At 63.8% G+C, this 15262-nt stretch overlaps 1 protein-coding gene across 1 annotated transcript; it reads left to right on the forward strand.

The window, feature by feature from the left end:
* Positions 1–7951: 7951 nt before the first annotated feature.
* Positions 7952–11468, forward strand: RNF26 (ring finger protein 26). Its single transcript, XM_063178405.1, has one exon. It carries the CDS (start codon positions 8008–8010, stop codon positions 9361–9363), a length of 1356 nt encoding a protein of 451 aa, XP_063034475.1. The 5' UTR covers positions 7952–8007; the 3' UTR covers positions 9364–11468.
* Positions 11469–15262: the final 3794 nt, after the last annotated feature.

The following is a 15262-nucleotide window of genomic DNA, read 5'->3' on the forward strand; positions in this document are numbered from 1 at the left end:
TTTTTTCCCCCAGGAGATCAGTTGCTTAAAATGGCAATGCTGGGCAGCGATAAGGCTGAGAGCCCTCGAGCTGCTGCTGGACAGGGGAGGCCTCCTCCCTTTGCTGGGAAGAACAAGTGCAAGGCAGCTGTGCCATCATCCACAGGATGCTCAGGAGCTGCTCTCCCACCTCACAGCCTCAATTTTGGGATGCTGACGCTCCTCATGGCAGGAGCTCCCTGTCTGTGGTGGGGAAATCCACCCTGAGTGTGTGCCCCAAGCTCAGGGACTCCCTGACAGTGTTCTGACTCTCTCCCTCCCTCCAAAGGGCAGGATGCAGCACCGGAGGAGCCTCGGGCTCTGCTCTCCTTGGAGCAGGGAAAGGGATTTTCCACTTGGCACAAAACACCCCTGAAATGCCACCCCTCAAATGAAGGAAGGAGGCCCACGGGAAATCATCCACCAAAGTCAAACAAACAAAGCGGGAGAGCTCGGCCGACACGCCCCTGGTGCATTTTGTTCTGGGTATAACTTTTATTCCGCGTTAAAAATAAAGCAGAACGTTGCTAAGAAAACCTCTGCAGAAAATTCCCAGCAGCTGGAAAGGGCACTGCCACTCCCTGGGGACAACAGGCTGGGGAGAGTGCCACCCAAAGCAGGCAGGGAGCCCCCTGTTCTGCTGCACGGCCCTGCCTCCAGAAAGTGGAAAGTCCTTTCCACTTTGAAGGAAACTCGAGCTTTTTCCCCCTAATAAATAAATAATTCCGGGGAAGAGGGGCAGGATTGGAAACCAAGGCATGCACAGATGGCATGAAATCAGCCTGCCACGCTGTGTGTGGCACCCGGCGGGCTCGGGGACGCTGCGTGGGGAGCGTGGCAGGCTGGCCACCTCCGCTCCCCTCCCTGCTGCCTGATCTCACGCCTCCTTGTTTATCTGCTGCCTTAATGGATTTGGCTGCAGTCCCCGCTCCCAGCGACGCACACACACCGTGCGGGAGGCTCCCGTGTGGCAGTGCCATGCACAGAGCCCGGGAGCAGAGCTCTGGCCCCACCCGAGGCACAGAGCAGCTCCCACAGCTCCCACTCCCTGGCACTGCGGGGATTTTGGTGCCCCCACAGCTCCCAGCACTCTCCCCCCTCCATCCCTCCTGCCACCCCTCACATGAGGCTGTGCCCAGGCAGGCAGTTCTGCCCCTGGCAGAGGCGAGGCTGTGCCAGGCCCTGGCACAGCTGCTGGGAATGTGGGATGCCCAGGACCCTGCCCAGGGCAGGGCTGATTTCCCAGCCTTATCTGAGCATCGCAGGTTGCGGCAATGATCTGCGAGCGTGCGATTGCATTTGCCTCCCTCCTCTGGCTGCTGCTGGGCCTGGATCTCTGCAGCCAGAGGGGAGAGGTGGCCAGCACAGAGCCAGGCTGGGGCTGTGCATCCCACACACACCGCAGCTCTTCCACCACCTTCTCCTGCCCTCCCAGACAGATCCCTGCTGCTGTGGGGACTTTGGGACGCTGCCAGAGGGAGCTGGCCCAGCGTGGGCTGTGCCCGTGCCTGTCCTGACCTGCAGCTCGTGTGTCCCAGGTGGGACGGGGGCCCTGAGCCTTCCCTGAGCCCTGCAGCCAAGCCCAGAGGGGCTGGGGTGGGCTCTGGGGGGTGCTTGGGGTGCTCTGTGCCAGCTGCCCCAGTGAACTCTCAGCAGTGCCCTTGGCCTGGGGGCTGGCCCAGCTCTGATGCCCATGGTCTTGGGGTGGCTCTGGTGCCCATGAGCTGGCCCTGGTGCCCATGAGCTCACTCTGGTGCCCATGAGCTGGCCCTGGTGCCAATGGGCTGGGGGCTTGTTCTGGTGCCCATGGGTTGGGGGCTCTGCTGCCCATGAGCTCACTCTGGCACCCATGGGCTGGGGGCTGTCCCAGCTGCCTGCAGGTCTCTGGGGTGGATGCAGGGCAGCTGTGCAGAGTGGAAGCCTCTGGCTGTGTCCAGCCAGGCCTGCACCTCCTCACACAACACCGTCAGAGCCGCCAGGGGCCCTGTCCCCGGGGAAGGGATGGGATTCAGGCCAGCTCTGAGTGTTCCCACACCACCCAGCAGCTCCAGCTGCTCCCCTCGCCCTCGGGGCACCTCCTGCCAGTCCCTGCTGCTGCCTTTTGGGGGGCTCTGGGGCTTACACAGGGCTTTGCACTCTGGGGTGAGTACAGGAACCCTCCTGGGCTGCCCAGCCTTTGGTTCTCTGCTCCCTGAGGTCACTTTGGGGTACCCCTGCCCTGTCTGTGTTCACCTCAGAGCCCTCTTGGAGTTGTGTGTCCTCCTCAGCTGAAGGAAAACGCCTCCTTCCAGCCCCTTCCTCCTGGGCTTGGCTCCCGGCGGCTCCTTTGTGTCTCCTCTCTCCTTCCTCTCTCTTGTGCAGGGCCTTTCTGAGGGGATTATTAACCATGGCTACGGGGCCTTTGTTCAGGAGGGGCTGGAGGGGAGCCTGGAGGAGCCGGGAGGGTGGAGAGAGGAAGGACAGGAGCGGAAGGGGGGAAGGAAGGTGGGGTGGGGAAGGGGGGGGAAAGGAAGGTGACATCTGGATGTCTGTCACAAAGGAGAGCGGCTTTTGGAGCAGCTGTGCGGGGGTGGCCGGGGCCCAGCGGATGCAGAGCGGTGGCAAAGCCCCAAAAAGGAGCTGGGCTGGCAAGGGTCAGCCAGGCCAGCGCACAGAGCTCAAAATCCTGCCCTGGGGACGGTGCTGCCGCTGGCAGAGGACACAGGCAGCACCCCAGGGCTCCAGGGCTGTGGTTTGTGGCTCACAGGGGTGGCAGGGAAGGCTGTGTCCTGGCTCCTGAGCCCCATCCCATCACTCCATCCCTTGTGCAAACTCCCTCTCCAGCTCTCCCGGAGCTCCTCTAGGCACTGCAAGGGGCTCCAAGGTCTCCTCCTGCTTCTCTTCTCCAAGCTGGACACCCCCAGCTCTCCCAGGCTGTCTGCAGGGCAGAGCTGCTGCATCTCCTGAGCATCCCCGTGCCCTCCCCTGGGACTGGTGGGACCAGGGGGAACGTGTCCCTCCCTGCACGCAGCTCCCTCCCTCCCTGCCCTGGAGCTGCGTGCAGGGTGGATGGACAAGGACAGCTGGAGCACGCCCGGCAGAACCTTATCCAGCTGAGAGCCACGCCAAGGAAGGCACGGGGAGAAGGAGCGCTCTGCTCCTCCCAGGGCTGTCACTGGACGGACATCCCGGGGCTGCAGGAGCCCCGGGCACGGAGCAGGTGCAGCCCTGGCACAGGGTGTGACAGCCGCGTCCCGCCCCGCCTCACACCCGGGCTGGTCACGTCCCTGTCCCAGCCTGGGAGCGCTGCAGGCACGGAGAAAGGGGCAGGATTTGGGGATGGGCTCGGATGGGGCGGCCGGGGGAAGCCAGGAGTTATTTATAACCCGTTCTTTGCCTTGGGAGCACTTCCGAGTGCATCTCCCCCAGCGGCGGCCGGAAAATGGCCCCATTGTGCTGGCGCCGGCGGGACAGGGCTGGGCACCCACCCGGGGCTGGGCACTGCCCACACAATGGGGCAGAGATGGGCACAGGGATGGGTGGGCACTGCCCACACAATGGGGCTAAGATGGGCACAGGGATGGGTGGGCACTGCCCACACAATGGGGCTGAGATGGGTACAGGGATGGGCACTCACCCGGGGCTTGGCACTGCCCACACAATGGGGCAGAGATGGGTCCAGAGCTGGGCACACAATGGGGCAGAGATGGGTCCAGGGATGGGTGGTCACTCACCCACACAATGGGGCAGAGATGGGTCCAGGGATGGGCACTCACCTGGGGCTTGGCACTGCCCACACAATGGGGCAGAGATGGGTCCAGAGCTGGGCACACAATGGAGCAGAGATGGGTCCAGGGTTGGGAACTCACACAATGGGGCAGAGATGGGTCCAGGGCTGGGCACAAACTGGAGCAGATAATGGGTCCAGTGCTGGAAATTTGCCCACACAATGGGGCAGATGATGGGCCCAGGGCTGGGCACTGCCCACACAATGGGGCAGATGATGGGTCGGGCTGTGGGGTCTGGCCTGGGCTGCCCAGGGCACAACGAGTGGTCCTCTCCACGCTCATCCAGCCCTTGCCAAGCCTCGGCTGCCCAGGGGAGCGGGCAGGAGGAGCAGCCCTGCCCTGTGCTCCCTCTCACCCGGCTTTCCCGGCTCCCTGCTGCCGAGGAAGGGAGGAGCAGCCGGGATGGGGACGCAGCATCGCTCCCTGGGCCTGCCTGCAGGGATCTCTTCCTCTGGCTCCCCCGGGATGGTTCATTAGGATCATCTGAAAGAAAAAAAAAGATCATTTCTCTCTAATTAGAGAGATTAGCCCCGGGCTAAAGGCCCAGCTTTGGGGAGCCCCTCTCGCAGGGGATCCCTTTGGAGGCCTTTGGGAAGGTTCCCTGTGCAGAGGGGTGGGGGAAGCTGGGGGCAGCACGCAGGGCACAGCCCCACCAGGGCCCTGGGGAGCCGTGGGGCTGGGCTGGCCAGGGAGGAATTCCTTCTTGCACGACTTTCCCATGGAAGAGGACTTGTCTTTCCCAGGGCTGTCTGGCCGGGCTCCAGGAGGAGATAGATGTCCCAGCTCCCATCCAGAGCCCTCCAGGAACACGGCGAGATCCCGCTCAGGGTGAGCAGCACGATGGCAGCTGTGGCTGCTGGGCACAGGGCTGGGCTCCCTCCCTGCGGCTCCAGCTCCTTCCTGAGGGCTGTCCCCAGCAGCCCCGGGTGTTCCCTGCCCGCAGGGTGCGGAGGATCCTTCAGCTGCCCCTCCAAGGCCGGAGGAAGAGCGAGCCACAGCGTGCTGGAGCGCAGCCCGAGCGGGGCCGGGGGATTTTCCGGAGCGGATGCGGCGCAATGAGCCATTGTTCCTGCCCGGGCTGGGCAGGGCTGGGCAGGGCCGGCCTGGGGGCAGCCGGGGTGAGGCAGGGCCCGGCAGGACCGTGCTGCCCGCCCCGGGCACTGGGGGCTGCCACACGCCCTGAGATCTGCAGGGCAGGGCACCCTGGGCATGGTGCCCGCTGCTCAGGCAGCTGGGAGCACACTGGGAGCACACTGGGAACACACTGGGAGCACACTGGGAACACACCGGGAGAACACACTGGGAACACACTGGGAACACTGGGAACACACTGGGACAACACTGGGAGCACACTGGGAGCACACCGGGAACACACCGGGAACACACTGGGAACACACCGGGAGAACACTGGGAGCACTGGGAACACACCGGGAGAACACTGGGAGCACACTGGGAGCACACTGGGAGAACACTGGGAGCACACTGGGAGAACACTGGGAGCACACTGGGAGCACACTGGGAGAACACTGGGAGCACACTGGGAGCACTGGGAACACACTGGGAACACACTGGGAGCACACTGGGAGCACTGGGAACACACTGGGAGCACACTGGGAGCACACTGGGAACTGTGGGAGCACTGGGAACACACTGGGAGCACACTGGGAACACACTGAGAGCACACTGGGAGTGCTGGGAGCACACGGGGAACACACTGGGAACACACTGGGAGCACACTGGGAGCACACTGGGAACTGTGGGAGCACTGGCAGCACTGGTGTGACACCAGCAGGACCCACACTCCAGAAATCCCCTCGGGATGTGCCCAAGGACCAAGGGAGGCAGAGCGAGACACGGGGGCTGGGGAATCCCCCCAGGCTCCAGAGAACCCCTCAGCCCTGGCACCCGCAGCCCTGGAGCTGCTCCCTGCCTCCCTCTGCTTCCAGATTAATCCAGAAGGGCTCCGGGTGAGGGCTGAGGCGTCCCCTGGCTGCAGATTTTCTGGAATGCGGGGTGAGCTCAGCTCGGTGATGGAGCCGTGATGCAGCAGGCCTGGGGCCCGGCTCGGTGCCAGCCCCGGGGCAGGGATCGGTGCCAGCCCCAGGGCAGGGCTGCGGGAGCCGCACTCGTGCCGGGCTCTGCCCCCTCAGGGTGGGCTCGGGGGGTCCCCGATGGCAGCAAAGCCCGTGCCAGTGAGGATGAGGAGGGGAGGGGACTCACAAGGGGGGTACACACGTGCGCTGCCCGCAGTTCCACAGCTGGGAGTGCACCCCAGACCTCCAGCGAGCGCATCAACAGCCGGGGACTGTCCTTGTGAGGAGGGGTCCCACCGCAGCCTGGCTGCCGGGCACCTCGGTGGCAGCTCTGTGTCCCCGCAGAGCCCCGTGAAGGGTTTCCATCCCAAAGTTTCCCCACTCTGCTCCAGCCGAGTCGCTGTCCCAGCCTGCGCTGCCACCAGGTGTCCCAGCCCCCTGTGCCTCTCTCCTGCAGGTCTGGACATCCCACCGGGATGGGAGCGGGCAGAGCTCCCCTGCGCCCCTCGGACCAGCCCTGCCGTGGAGCCACGAGCCCTGAGCGCTGCAGCCCCCGGCCCTGGTGGGTGCCCACCGGGGTGCCCCGGGCACGGCGGGAGCGGGGAGGGCGAGGCAGGTGCACAGCCGGGGGCAGGGAACGAGCGGAGCACGCCCAGCCCTTGGCTCGGCTCTCCTTTCCCTTCTCCTGTTTGGGAAAGCGATGAGAAGCCCAAACATTACCATAAATGCTGAAAGCATCCTGACTCCGTCACTGGCGGGCGCTCCCTGGGGATGCGGCAGCGCTGCCTCGGAGCCGCAGCGCCAGACAGCGCGACGGAGCCCGGGCACGGACAGACAGACAGACAGACACGGCTGTGCCACCCCGGCCCCTGCGCCGCTCGGGGAGCCACCTGCAGGAAGGCGGCCGGGGCTCCCTCGGGGTTGGTGCCTCCCCCCTCGGCCCCACGCTGGCCGGAGCCTCCCGGGCTGCTCGTGGCTCCCCCGTGGCTCATTCTGCCCGCTCTCCTTCCTTAAAAAGCCTTGGTCTTCAGGGCTGCGCTTTCCTGAGCTTGTCATCGCCGTCAGGGCAGCAGGGCAGGGCCGTCCCCTGGGGCACGGCAGAGCCAAGGTTCTGACAGCCCCACGCCCTGGCTGGGGTCCAGTAGATCGGGCGGGACCTGCTCCAGGGCTGGAACCTCGCTGTGAGCCACGGCCACGGCTTTGTGTTCAAACCACCTGCAGGAAACTGCTCGGCCGGGTGACCCTGGGCTGACTCTGTCCCCAGCAGGCCCAGGGGATCCTGCTGGCACGGGCAGAGCTTCCCTGTGCCAGGGCTCAGGCTGGCACAAACCCCACTCATGCATGGCCACTGTGGGCTGATGGGATCCCCCTGTGCTGTTTGGAACCAGCTGTGGGGGGCTGGTACCAAGCCCTGCCCATCCCTGCACTGTGCCTGCTCTGTCCTGGCTCCTGAACCCCATCCCTTGCGCAAACTCCCTCTCCAGCTCTCCTGGAGCTCCTCTAGGCACTGCCAGGGGCTCCAAGGTCTCCTCCTGCTTCCCTTCTCCAAGCTGGACACTCCCAGCTCTCCCAGGCTGTCTCCAGAGCAGAGCTGCTGCATCTCCTGAGCATCCCTGTGCCCTCCTCTGGTACTGGTGGGACCAGGGGGAACAGCTTCCCACTAACAGGGGGCAGGACTATGTGGGATATTGGGAAGAAATTCCTCCCTGTGAGGGTGGGCAGGCCCTGGCACAGGGTGCCCAGGGAAGCTGTGCCTGCCCCATCCCTGGGAGTGTCCGAGGCCAGGTCAGACTGGGCTTGGATCAATCCGGGATGCTGAAAAGTGTTCCTGCACCATGAGCTTTTCCTCTTTGTGTAATGGTCGGGCAGATCCACAAAGAGATCATGAATTGCATGAACAGTCTTCATTTCGCAGTTAAAACTGCAAAAACGGATCTGGCTCGCGGTGAACGCGCCGGGCTAACGGGCGCTACTGGCCCTTTAAACCACCTCAGTGGGCGTGGCCTCTGCTGGCAGCCACGCCCCCGCCGCTCCCCCGCCGCATCCTGCGAACCGACCAATCAGCGGCGAGCCCGGGCGGAGCCCCCGGCGCTGATTGGCCGCGCCCCGCACGGCGGCGGCTGCCAAGATGGCTGCGCCCATGGCGGAGGGGCCCCGCGGCTGAGCCGCCGTACGGCCCCGCGGGGACCATGGACGTGCTGTTCGCGCTGCTCCGCGGGCTGCGCCTGCTGCTCGACCTGCTGCTGCTGGTGCTCGACCTCAACTTCTTCCTGGTGTCCTCGCTGGTGTCCGCGCTGCTCTGGCTGCTGGCCGCGGCCTCCAGCCTGCCCGCGGCCGCGGCCGCCGCGGCGGTGGCGTGCTGGGATGCGCTGGTGCTGGTGCGCGGCTGCTGCGGGGCCATGGAGGGCATGCGGGCGGCCGGGCACCTGGTGTCGCACCTGGCGTCGCACCTGGCGCTGCGGGGCCGGGAGCTGGCGCAGCGCGGGCTGGGCGCCGTGCTGGGCTGCGGGCAGGCGCTGTGCCGGCAGCTGTGCGAGGCGCTGGCCATCGGCTCCAGCCTGCTGATGTACCTGGCCAACAGCCTGGTGAACGTGTGTCTCATCGGCACGCAGAACCTCTTCACGCTGCTCGCCGCGCTCTGGGACTCGCTGGCCGGGCCCGTGGTCAGGCTGGCCGAGCTGCTGGCCGCCTTCCTGGCGCACGTGTCCAGCGGCGCCATCGCCGTGTCCATCCTGCTGTGGTCGCCCTGCCAGATGGCCTTCGAGCTGCTCTGCTCCGCCACCGAGCTCTTCATCAGCGTCTTCTTCGTCAACGTCTACGGCCTGGGCTTGCTGCTGCTCATCGTGCTGGTCAGCGCCTTCGCCTTCAACCCCGGGCTGCTGTGGACGCTGACGGGGTACCTGCTGGGCCACCTGCACACGCTGCCCTCGCTGCGCCGCCTGCACAGGGACGTCTGGCGCCTCTACCAGGTGGCCGCGCTCACCCTGGGAGTGGCCGTCACCTCGCAGCCCTGGCGCAGGCTGGTGGACTGGATCCAGCAGGTGACCAACTGGAGCCAGGGGGGCAGGACGGGCGACCGGGGCAGCGAGCAGCGACGCGCCGTGGCTGCCCCCAGAGCCCCGGCCGCCGACAGGGTGACGCTGGGCCAGCTGCTGGCCGGGCTGGAGGAGCAGCTGGATGCCGAGCAGGGGCCGCAGCCACGGCCTGCTCTGAGCCGTGCTGGGGCAGGGCAGCGTCCCCAGACAGCCAGGGAGGAGCCAGGCACGTCCTGGTGGAGATCCCCGAGGAAGCAGCGGCCGAACGCCACAGCCGGGAGCGCCGAGGGAGACCCCAACAACGACCCCTGGGTGCTGCTGAAGGAGCAGGAGGAGCGTAAGAAATGTGTCATCTGCCAGGACCAGACCAAGACAGTCCTGCTGCTGCCCTGCAGGCACCTGTGCCTGTGCCAGGAGTGCACAGAGGTGCTCCTGCAGCAGGACATCTACCAGCGCAACTGCCCCCTGTGCCGCCAGGTGATCCTGCAGACCCTCAACGTCTACCTGTGAGCCCACAGCGGGGGCTTGGGCTGTTTTTCCCAGGAGGTCAAGAGCACCCCTGTCTGCACTTCCCAGGGCTGCCTTGAGCAGCTTCCAAAGAACTGTGGATGGTGCTGGAAGGGCAGAACGCTGTGGGGTGTCTGCTGGTCACATTTGCTGCCTAACTAGGTTGTAGCTCTTGCTAGCAAGCACAATACTGATCTCTGCAGCGGGCTGGAAGAGTTACCTGGTTTTTTGTTGACAACTTTTGCTGTTTCAGGGCCTGTTGCCTCGAGCCTGCAGCCTGAGTTCCGAAGCGGAGCGCAGAGAAATGCTCTGGTCCCTCCTAGCCAAAGCTGATGGAAGGTTACAGGCTGTGCCCTCCTGGCAGTCACAGGGGCTGGTGCAAGGCAAGGGAGGGTTTTTTTCCCAGGGTTTCACTAGAAAATTACCTGGCAGGCTGCATCCAGGCCTGGAGGAGCTCCATGGGAAAAGGGAGGAGTGCCCTGTTTGCAAGGCCCAGGGAGAGCCAGGAGCACACTTGAGTTGTTTAGTGTTTGCTGAACCTGGCTCTCAGCTGGAGAACAGGGGTTTTGGGGTACTTCATCCCCCCAGGGCTTTGCTTTTTGAGGGACCTCTCTTGCCAGGACAGCGTGGAGCTGTGATGGACCCTGCAGAGCTCAGTGCTGCTGCTGCTTCCACGCATCACCTATGCAAGACTAGCAAGCACACAGCAGGTTACCTGCACGGGGGCTGCAGGGATCACTGCTCCTCCTGCAGGGCTGCTGCTGCTGCCTGGGGAGCTGAGGAGAGGCCCCCAGGCAGTGCTCCCAGCCCTGGCAGCAGCAGCAGCCCAGCTTTGAGCCAAGGCTGGAGAATGCTCTCCAAACCCCACACATCTGCAGGCTGAGAGTGCCATGGAGCAGGGAGGGTCACTCCAGAGCTCGCTGGCTCCTTCCCAGGCTGGGCTGGCTAGAGGGGGGAACTCTTTACGAGAAGAGGGAGCACCCCAAAGCTCTTGGGAGCTCACAGACATTCCAGCTCCAGGCACAGTTTCTGCACATCCCCGCTGTGGATCTGCAGCTGTGTGTGGAGCAGTACCAGGACCATGGACAGCTGGGATTGGGGTGGGGCTGTACCTTTGTTTTGTCGTGTTGTCTGTCGCCAACGTAGTTACTTCCATTCAGAGGTGTCCCCTGAAATCCAAGGCGTCCATCCCATCCCGAGGTGGCTCATCCCAGCTTGGGCAACCAGCACCATTCCAAGAAATCGCTGGGCTGCAGGAGGGCCTTGCACTTAAAAGCTTTTCCTTTCCCAGCTGCTTGCCCGAGGTCAGCCACACGCCACAGCCAATTTTGGCTGGAGCCAGAGCAGAGAGAGCCTTGACTCTGGACTGCAAGCCAAGAGCCTGAGGGCAGCTGGCATGCTTCTCCTTCTGTTTTCCTTCTTGATTAGCAACTTAAGCCAAAACAGAGGCAGCAGAGAGGCCAGGCTGGGCTGGGAGATGCCTCTGAGCTGCAAGGCTGAGCTCTAGCAAGGAGCTATCCTCTTGTTGAGTGGCTTTGCTCAGAAAGGCCCTGCCAGCCATGGTTGCTCCCACATTTCCTGGGAGCTGGAAGGATTCCTGGCCCAGCCAGGCTCCTGAGCACTGATGGGTGTCAGAAGGGCTCTCAGCTGCCTCCACTCCACTTCAAGGAGATGCAGAGCTCCCAATTGCTCCGGCTCTTGTCCCTGTGCCTCCCCACACACCTCCCTCGTTCAGCTGCCACCAACACTTGGCAGCAGCCAAACCCTCACCAGAGGAGTGTGAGCCCAGGCTCTGCCTGTCCCAGGCACCTGCAGGGGGCTCAGGGAGCTCCATCTGGAGCCACTCAGGAGTGGCATTCCCTTGGGACCAGCTCGTGGATCAGGGGGTGCAACGTTCCCTACATGAGTTACAGGCTGGGGGGGAAAGGACACCTCCCCAAACGTGCAGTTTGTTCCCTTAACCCCTTTTTTTTTATATTATTATTATTATAGCAGTCACGCTTGTTTGTTTAGGGCCTGTTTGCTGTTTATAAGAGAAGGCTTTGCCTTAAGTTTAACTCTTTGCACTATGGACTAGATACTGAGCAGATTAAAATCTCCTTTACCAAGAGCTGGCTGCTGCCTCATTCTTGGGAATAGATTTTTTGGGGAATTGTGTGTTTGTGTCTCCTTGATCCACCCCTGGGCTCCATGGAAAGTCCATCCCTCCCTACAAAGGGCCGACATCACCTGCAGCCTCAGGGGTGTTTGCCACCAGAAACGCAGTGCTGTGGGATGCCCTGGAGCCAGGGAAAACCCAGCACCCAGGTGATGAATTCACACCCAAACCCAGCTCCTCAGAGCTGGCAGCCCCCAGCTCCTGCTCTGCCAACCCAGGTGAGAGGAGATGGTTGTGGATACACCACACCAGGGGACAGGGAGGAGGGGCTGGGGGCTCCCAGTGTGTTCCAGGCTGGCAGGAACGTGCTGGGACATGTTCCTTCCTGTTCCTGCACAATTCTGCTGCCTCAGACTGTCCCTGGGATGGAGGCAGGGCTGGGTCTTGCCTTGCAGGAAGGCTGTGGCAGGCTCAGGGTTACCCTGATGCATTTGCTGCACGAGGAGCCGCTCCCTGGCTCGGGTCTGAGCTCCTGGCAGGTTGCTTTGTGCTTTTAAGCACTCTCTGCTTCCCCAGCATCCTCATAAATTGTTTGGAAAAACGGCTCAGGACCCTGATGGGCAGAGGCTGCAGGAGTCCTGGCTTGCCCTGCCCTGGCAGAGTGGCTCATTTCAACCAGGATGGGAACCAAGAGAGGGGAGATGGGAGCCGCTGGGAGGCCAGGAAGAGGCAGATATCTGCTCAGGCACAGGGAGCAGGGCAGTGCTGGCAGATTCCTGATAACTAAGCAAACTGATGCACTTCTCCTGCCCCTAGGGTGTGACCCGAGGCTGCCTGGGCACCTGGGGAGGCTGCAGAGGGGGCAGGAGGGTGGGATCAGCAGGGGGATGGCACAGGGAACGTGCCCTGCCCTGCCCAGCAGCCCCGGCAGGGGATGGGGAGGCTGCTCGGCCCCCTCGGGCCACCGCAGCGCAGCTTTCCCAGCGAGGACAGGATGTGCAGGACACGGCCCTCCCCCGGGAGCCATCCTGCACACGCTTGGCTCCATCTCTGCTCGAGCAGTCAGCGATTGCAGGAGGAAAATAATCCAACCAGCTCTGTGCTAATGGATAAACTCCCTGAGCCCTGCCTGCCCTGGCAGTTGGGGTCTGGGCCACTCCAGGATAGAAAATTTGGAGTCCTCGGGGTATTCCCTGCTCCTGAACATGCTTGGGACGCTCCCACACAGCCCAGCAGGCTGCTCTCAGCTCATCAGAGGGCCCAGACCCTTCCCCAGGGAGGGAGGAGGTGATGCTGCCGGGTGCCCCCGGTTCAGGAGCGCTGGCGCGGTCGGCTCTGGCAGCCCGCTGAAAGCAGGAGCCTCCGGGCGCTGGGAAAATCCTTTTGTCATCCCAGCTGCACCTCCCGGTCCGCAATGAGCGGCTCGGCACAGCCCGGGGACAGGAGGGAGCGGAGGCGCGGCCGGGAGCGCAGATGGGCACAGCGGGAGCGGCGATGATCCCCGGCCCGCAGGGAGGGAGGGAGCAGCTGAGCAGCAGCGGCAGAACCGCGGGGAGCCTTTGGGACGCTGCGGGAACCAGCCTGGGCTCTCGTTAGTGAGGCAGCACGGGGAGCATCATCAGCTGCCCGGGCTCAGCAGCGACCCCCGCGCCTCAGGGACACCGAGGGCACCCGGGCCAGGGCAGCGAGCTCGGCTCTGGGGACAGCAGAGCTCCCCAGGGCTCAGTGAGATGAGACCCTCCTGCCCCTCCGAGCAGCAGGATTTGATCAGCACCTCCCACCCCTGCTCACAGGGATGGGTGTGATCCTTCGTCCTCCTGGATGCCTCTCCAGGACGTGGGGTTATCCCAAGGACATCCTGAAGGAGCCGGTGTCTGCTCTCCTTTTTTTGAGCCTTTTTTTTTGGGTCGTTTTCTTGCCCAGCCCACCCCCATGTGAGCAGGATTGTCCCTCCCCTGCCATTCCCAGGTTAAGGGCGTCCTTACCAGCTCAGCAGTCCTGGAGATGTCTGGGAGTGTTCCCTGCACCTCGGCAGTGATGGGGCCTCTGAACCTGGGCCATAACCAAAATTTGGGTGGAGCAGGAGCCCTCCAGGAGCCACCAGGCCGCCCTTCCATGCCCTGACACCCTGTGTGGCTGTAGGATCGCAAACATGATCCAGTGATTTCTTTAATTCTGGTGCCTGCTGACCCCCTCAGGTGACCTTGCAGTGCCAAGGACACGAGTGCTGCTCTGAAAGGAGGTGCTGACATTTATTTCTGTTCCTAAAAACCCACAAAGCAACCACAAAACCCTCAAAATAAACAACAAAACAACCCAACTGCTGCCTCTGTCAGCTGCACTCAGCACCTGAGAGCTCAGCCTGGCTCTTATATAGCTCCTGTCTCAGCCTGGCTGAGGGATGCTGGCCCCTCCCTGGCCTGGGCTCTGCTGGGGCAGGGTCTCCAAGCTCTCCTAACTGGGGGAAGCTGGCAGAGCTCATCAAAAGCACCTGGAGCTGACTAGGAACTTGTCAAAGTCTCCCGTGGCTTTCCTTTTCCTTTTCCTTTTCCTTTTCCTTTTCCTTTTCCTTTTCCTTTTCCTTTTCCTTTTCCTTTTCCTTTCCCTTTTCCTTTTCCTTCTCCTCATCCTCCCTAGGCAGCAGCAGACACCCTCACGTTCTCACAGGGCTCCCCCTGATCCCAAAGTGCCCACACAGCCAAGAGCACCCAAAGGCAGCAGAGCCCCGGAGCTGCCGAGGCTGCCTGCGCTGATCCTGCTCCCCCACATCGTGACAGGGACCAGGGAATGCTCCCAGCCCCCACCCACCTCGTGCAGAAAATTCCCTTTCCTCCTCCCAGAACAGCCATCGATCTGCTCTGCGGCGCTGTTTGCCCCCTGAGCGGCTCTGCTTGCACAAAAATCCATTTCCAACCCAAACAGGGACTTCTGCTGCAACCCGACCCCTGCAGCAGAGCCCCCCCTGCCCCCCAAAAGGGACACCCAGGTCCCCATGGGCTGGGGGTGGCCCGGGCAGGCTGCAGTGCTGTGCCCACGGTCCTCGTTGCCGGAGTAGGGGTGGCACTGGGTGGCACTCGGCGTCCCCACGGCTGGTGCCAGCTCTGCAGCCCCTGGTGGGCAGGGACAGGGCTTTGCCCATCCCGATGGGCACAGCTGCACTCCTGAGGGTCCGTCTGGCACACATGGGGGGCAGTGGGGGATCCGGGGCAGGGCAGGGGTGGCTGTCCCGCTGTGTTCGCGTTCCTGGGCTGGGCACGGCCAGGAGAGGAGCCGGTCCCAGCTGGCACCCCACAGCCGGGCAGGGCAGCGTCCCAAGCCCATTAAGGGGTTCGGCTGCTGGCCAAGAGCCCCCTCCCCGGCTTGGTCCCCTCAGGGACCTATTTTGGGCAAGGAATGAGGAAGCTCTTGGTTCCCCTGCTAAAAATAGCGACCTTTCCCAGCGGCGGGTCACCGCTTTCACACCGGGGCGGGGGGCTCGGCCAGCCCCGTTCGGGGACCGAGGGCTGCCCCCGGACAATGCGCTCCCCCCGGGGTGGCCCTGGCAGCTTGGGGACCCTCCCATCCTCCGGGGCTCGGTGCTCGGGGACCCCCGGGGGCGCTCCCGAGCCTCGGGGAGGTGCCGGGGGCGGTCGCAGCGCTGCGCTCACGGCTCCAGGACGCCGATGCCACCATCTAGCGGCTCTCGCTGGCCCTGCGGGGACATCCCGGCACGGCGGCCCCGGCCCGGAGCCCCGGCAGGGCTGCGCAGCCCCCTCGGGGCGCAGGAGGCAGGCGGCACACGCGGAGCTGAGCATCCTTTATTGA

Source organism: Melospiza melodia, chromosome 29, assembly GCF_035770615.1.
Source record: "Melospiza melodia melodia isolate bMelMel2 chromosome 29, bMelMel2.pri, whole genome shotgun sequence".
NCBI lineage: Eukaryota > Metazoa > Chordata > Aves > Passeriformes > Passerellidae > Melospiza > Melospiza melodia.

Excerpts from the sequence above, each read along its gene's own strand:
- RNF26 (XM_063178405.1), top strand. The coding sequence starts at position 8,008 with ATGGACGTGCTGTTCGCGCTGCTCCGCGGGCTGCGCCTGCTGCTCGAC.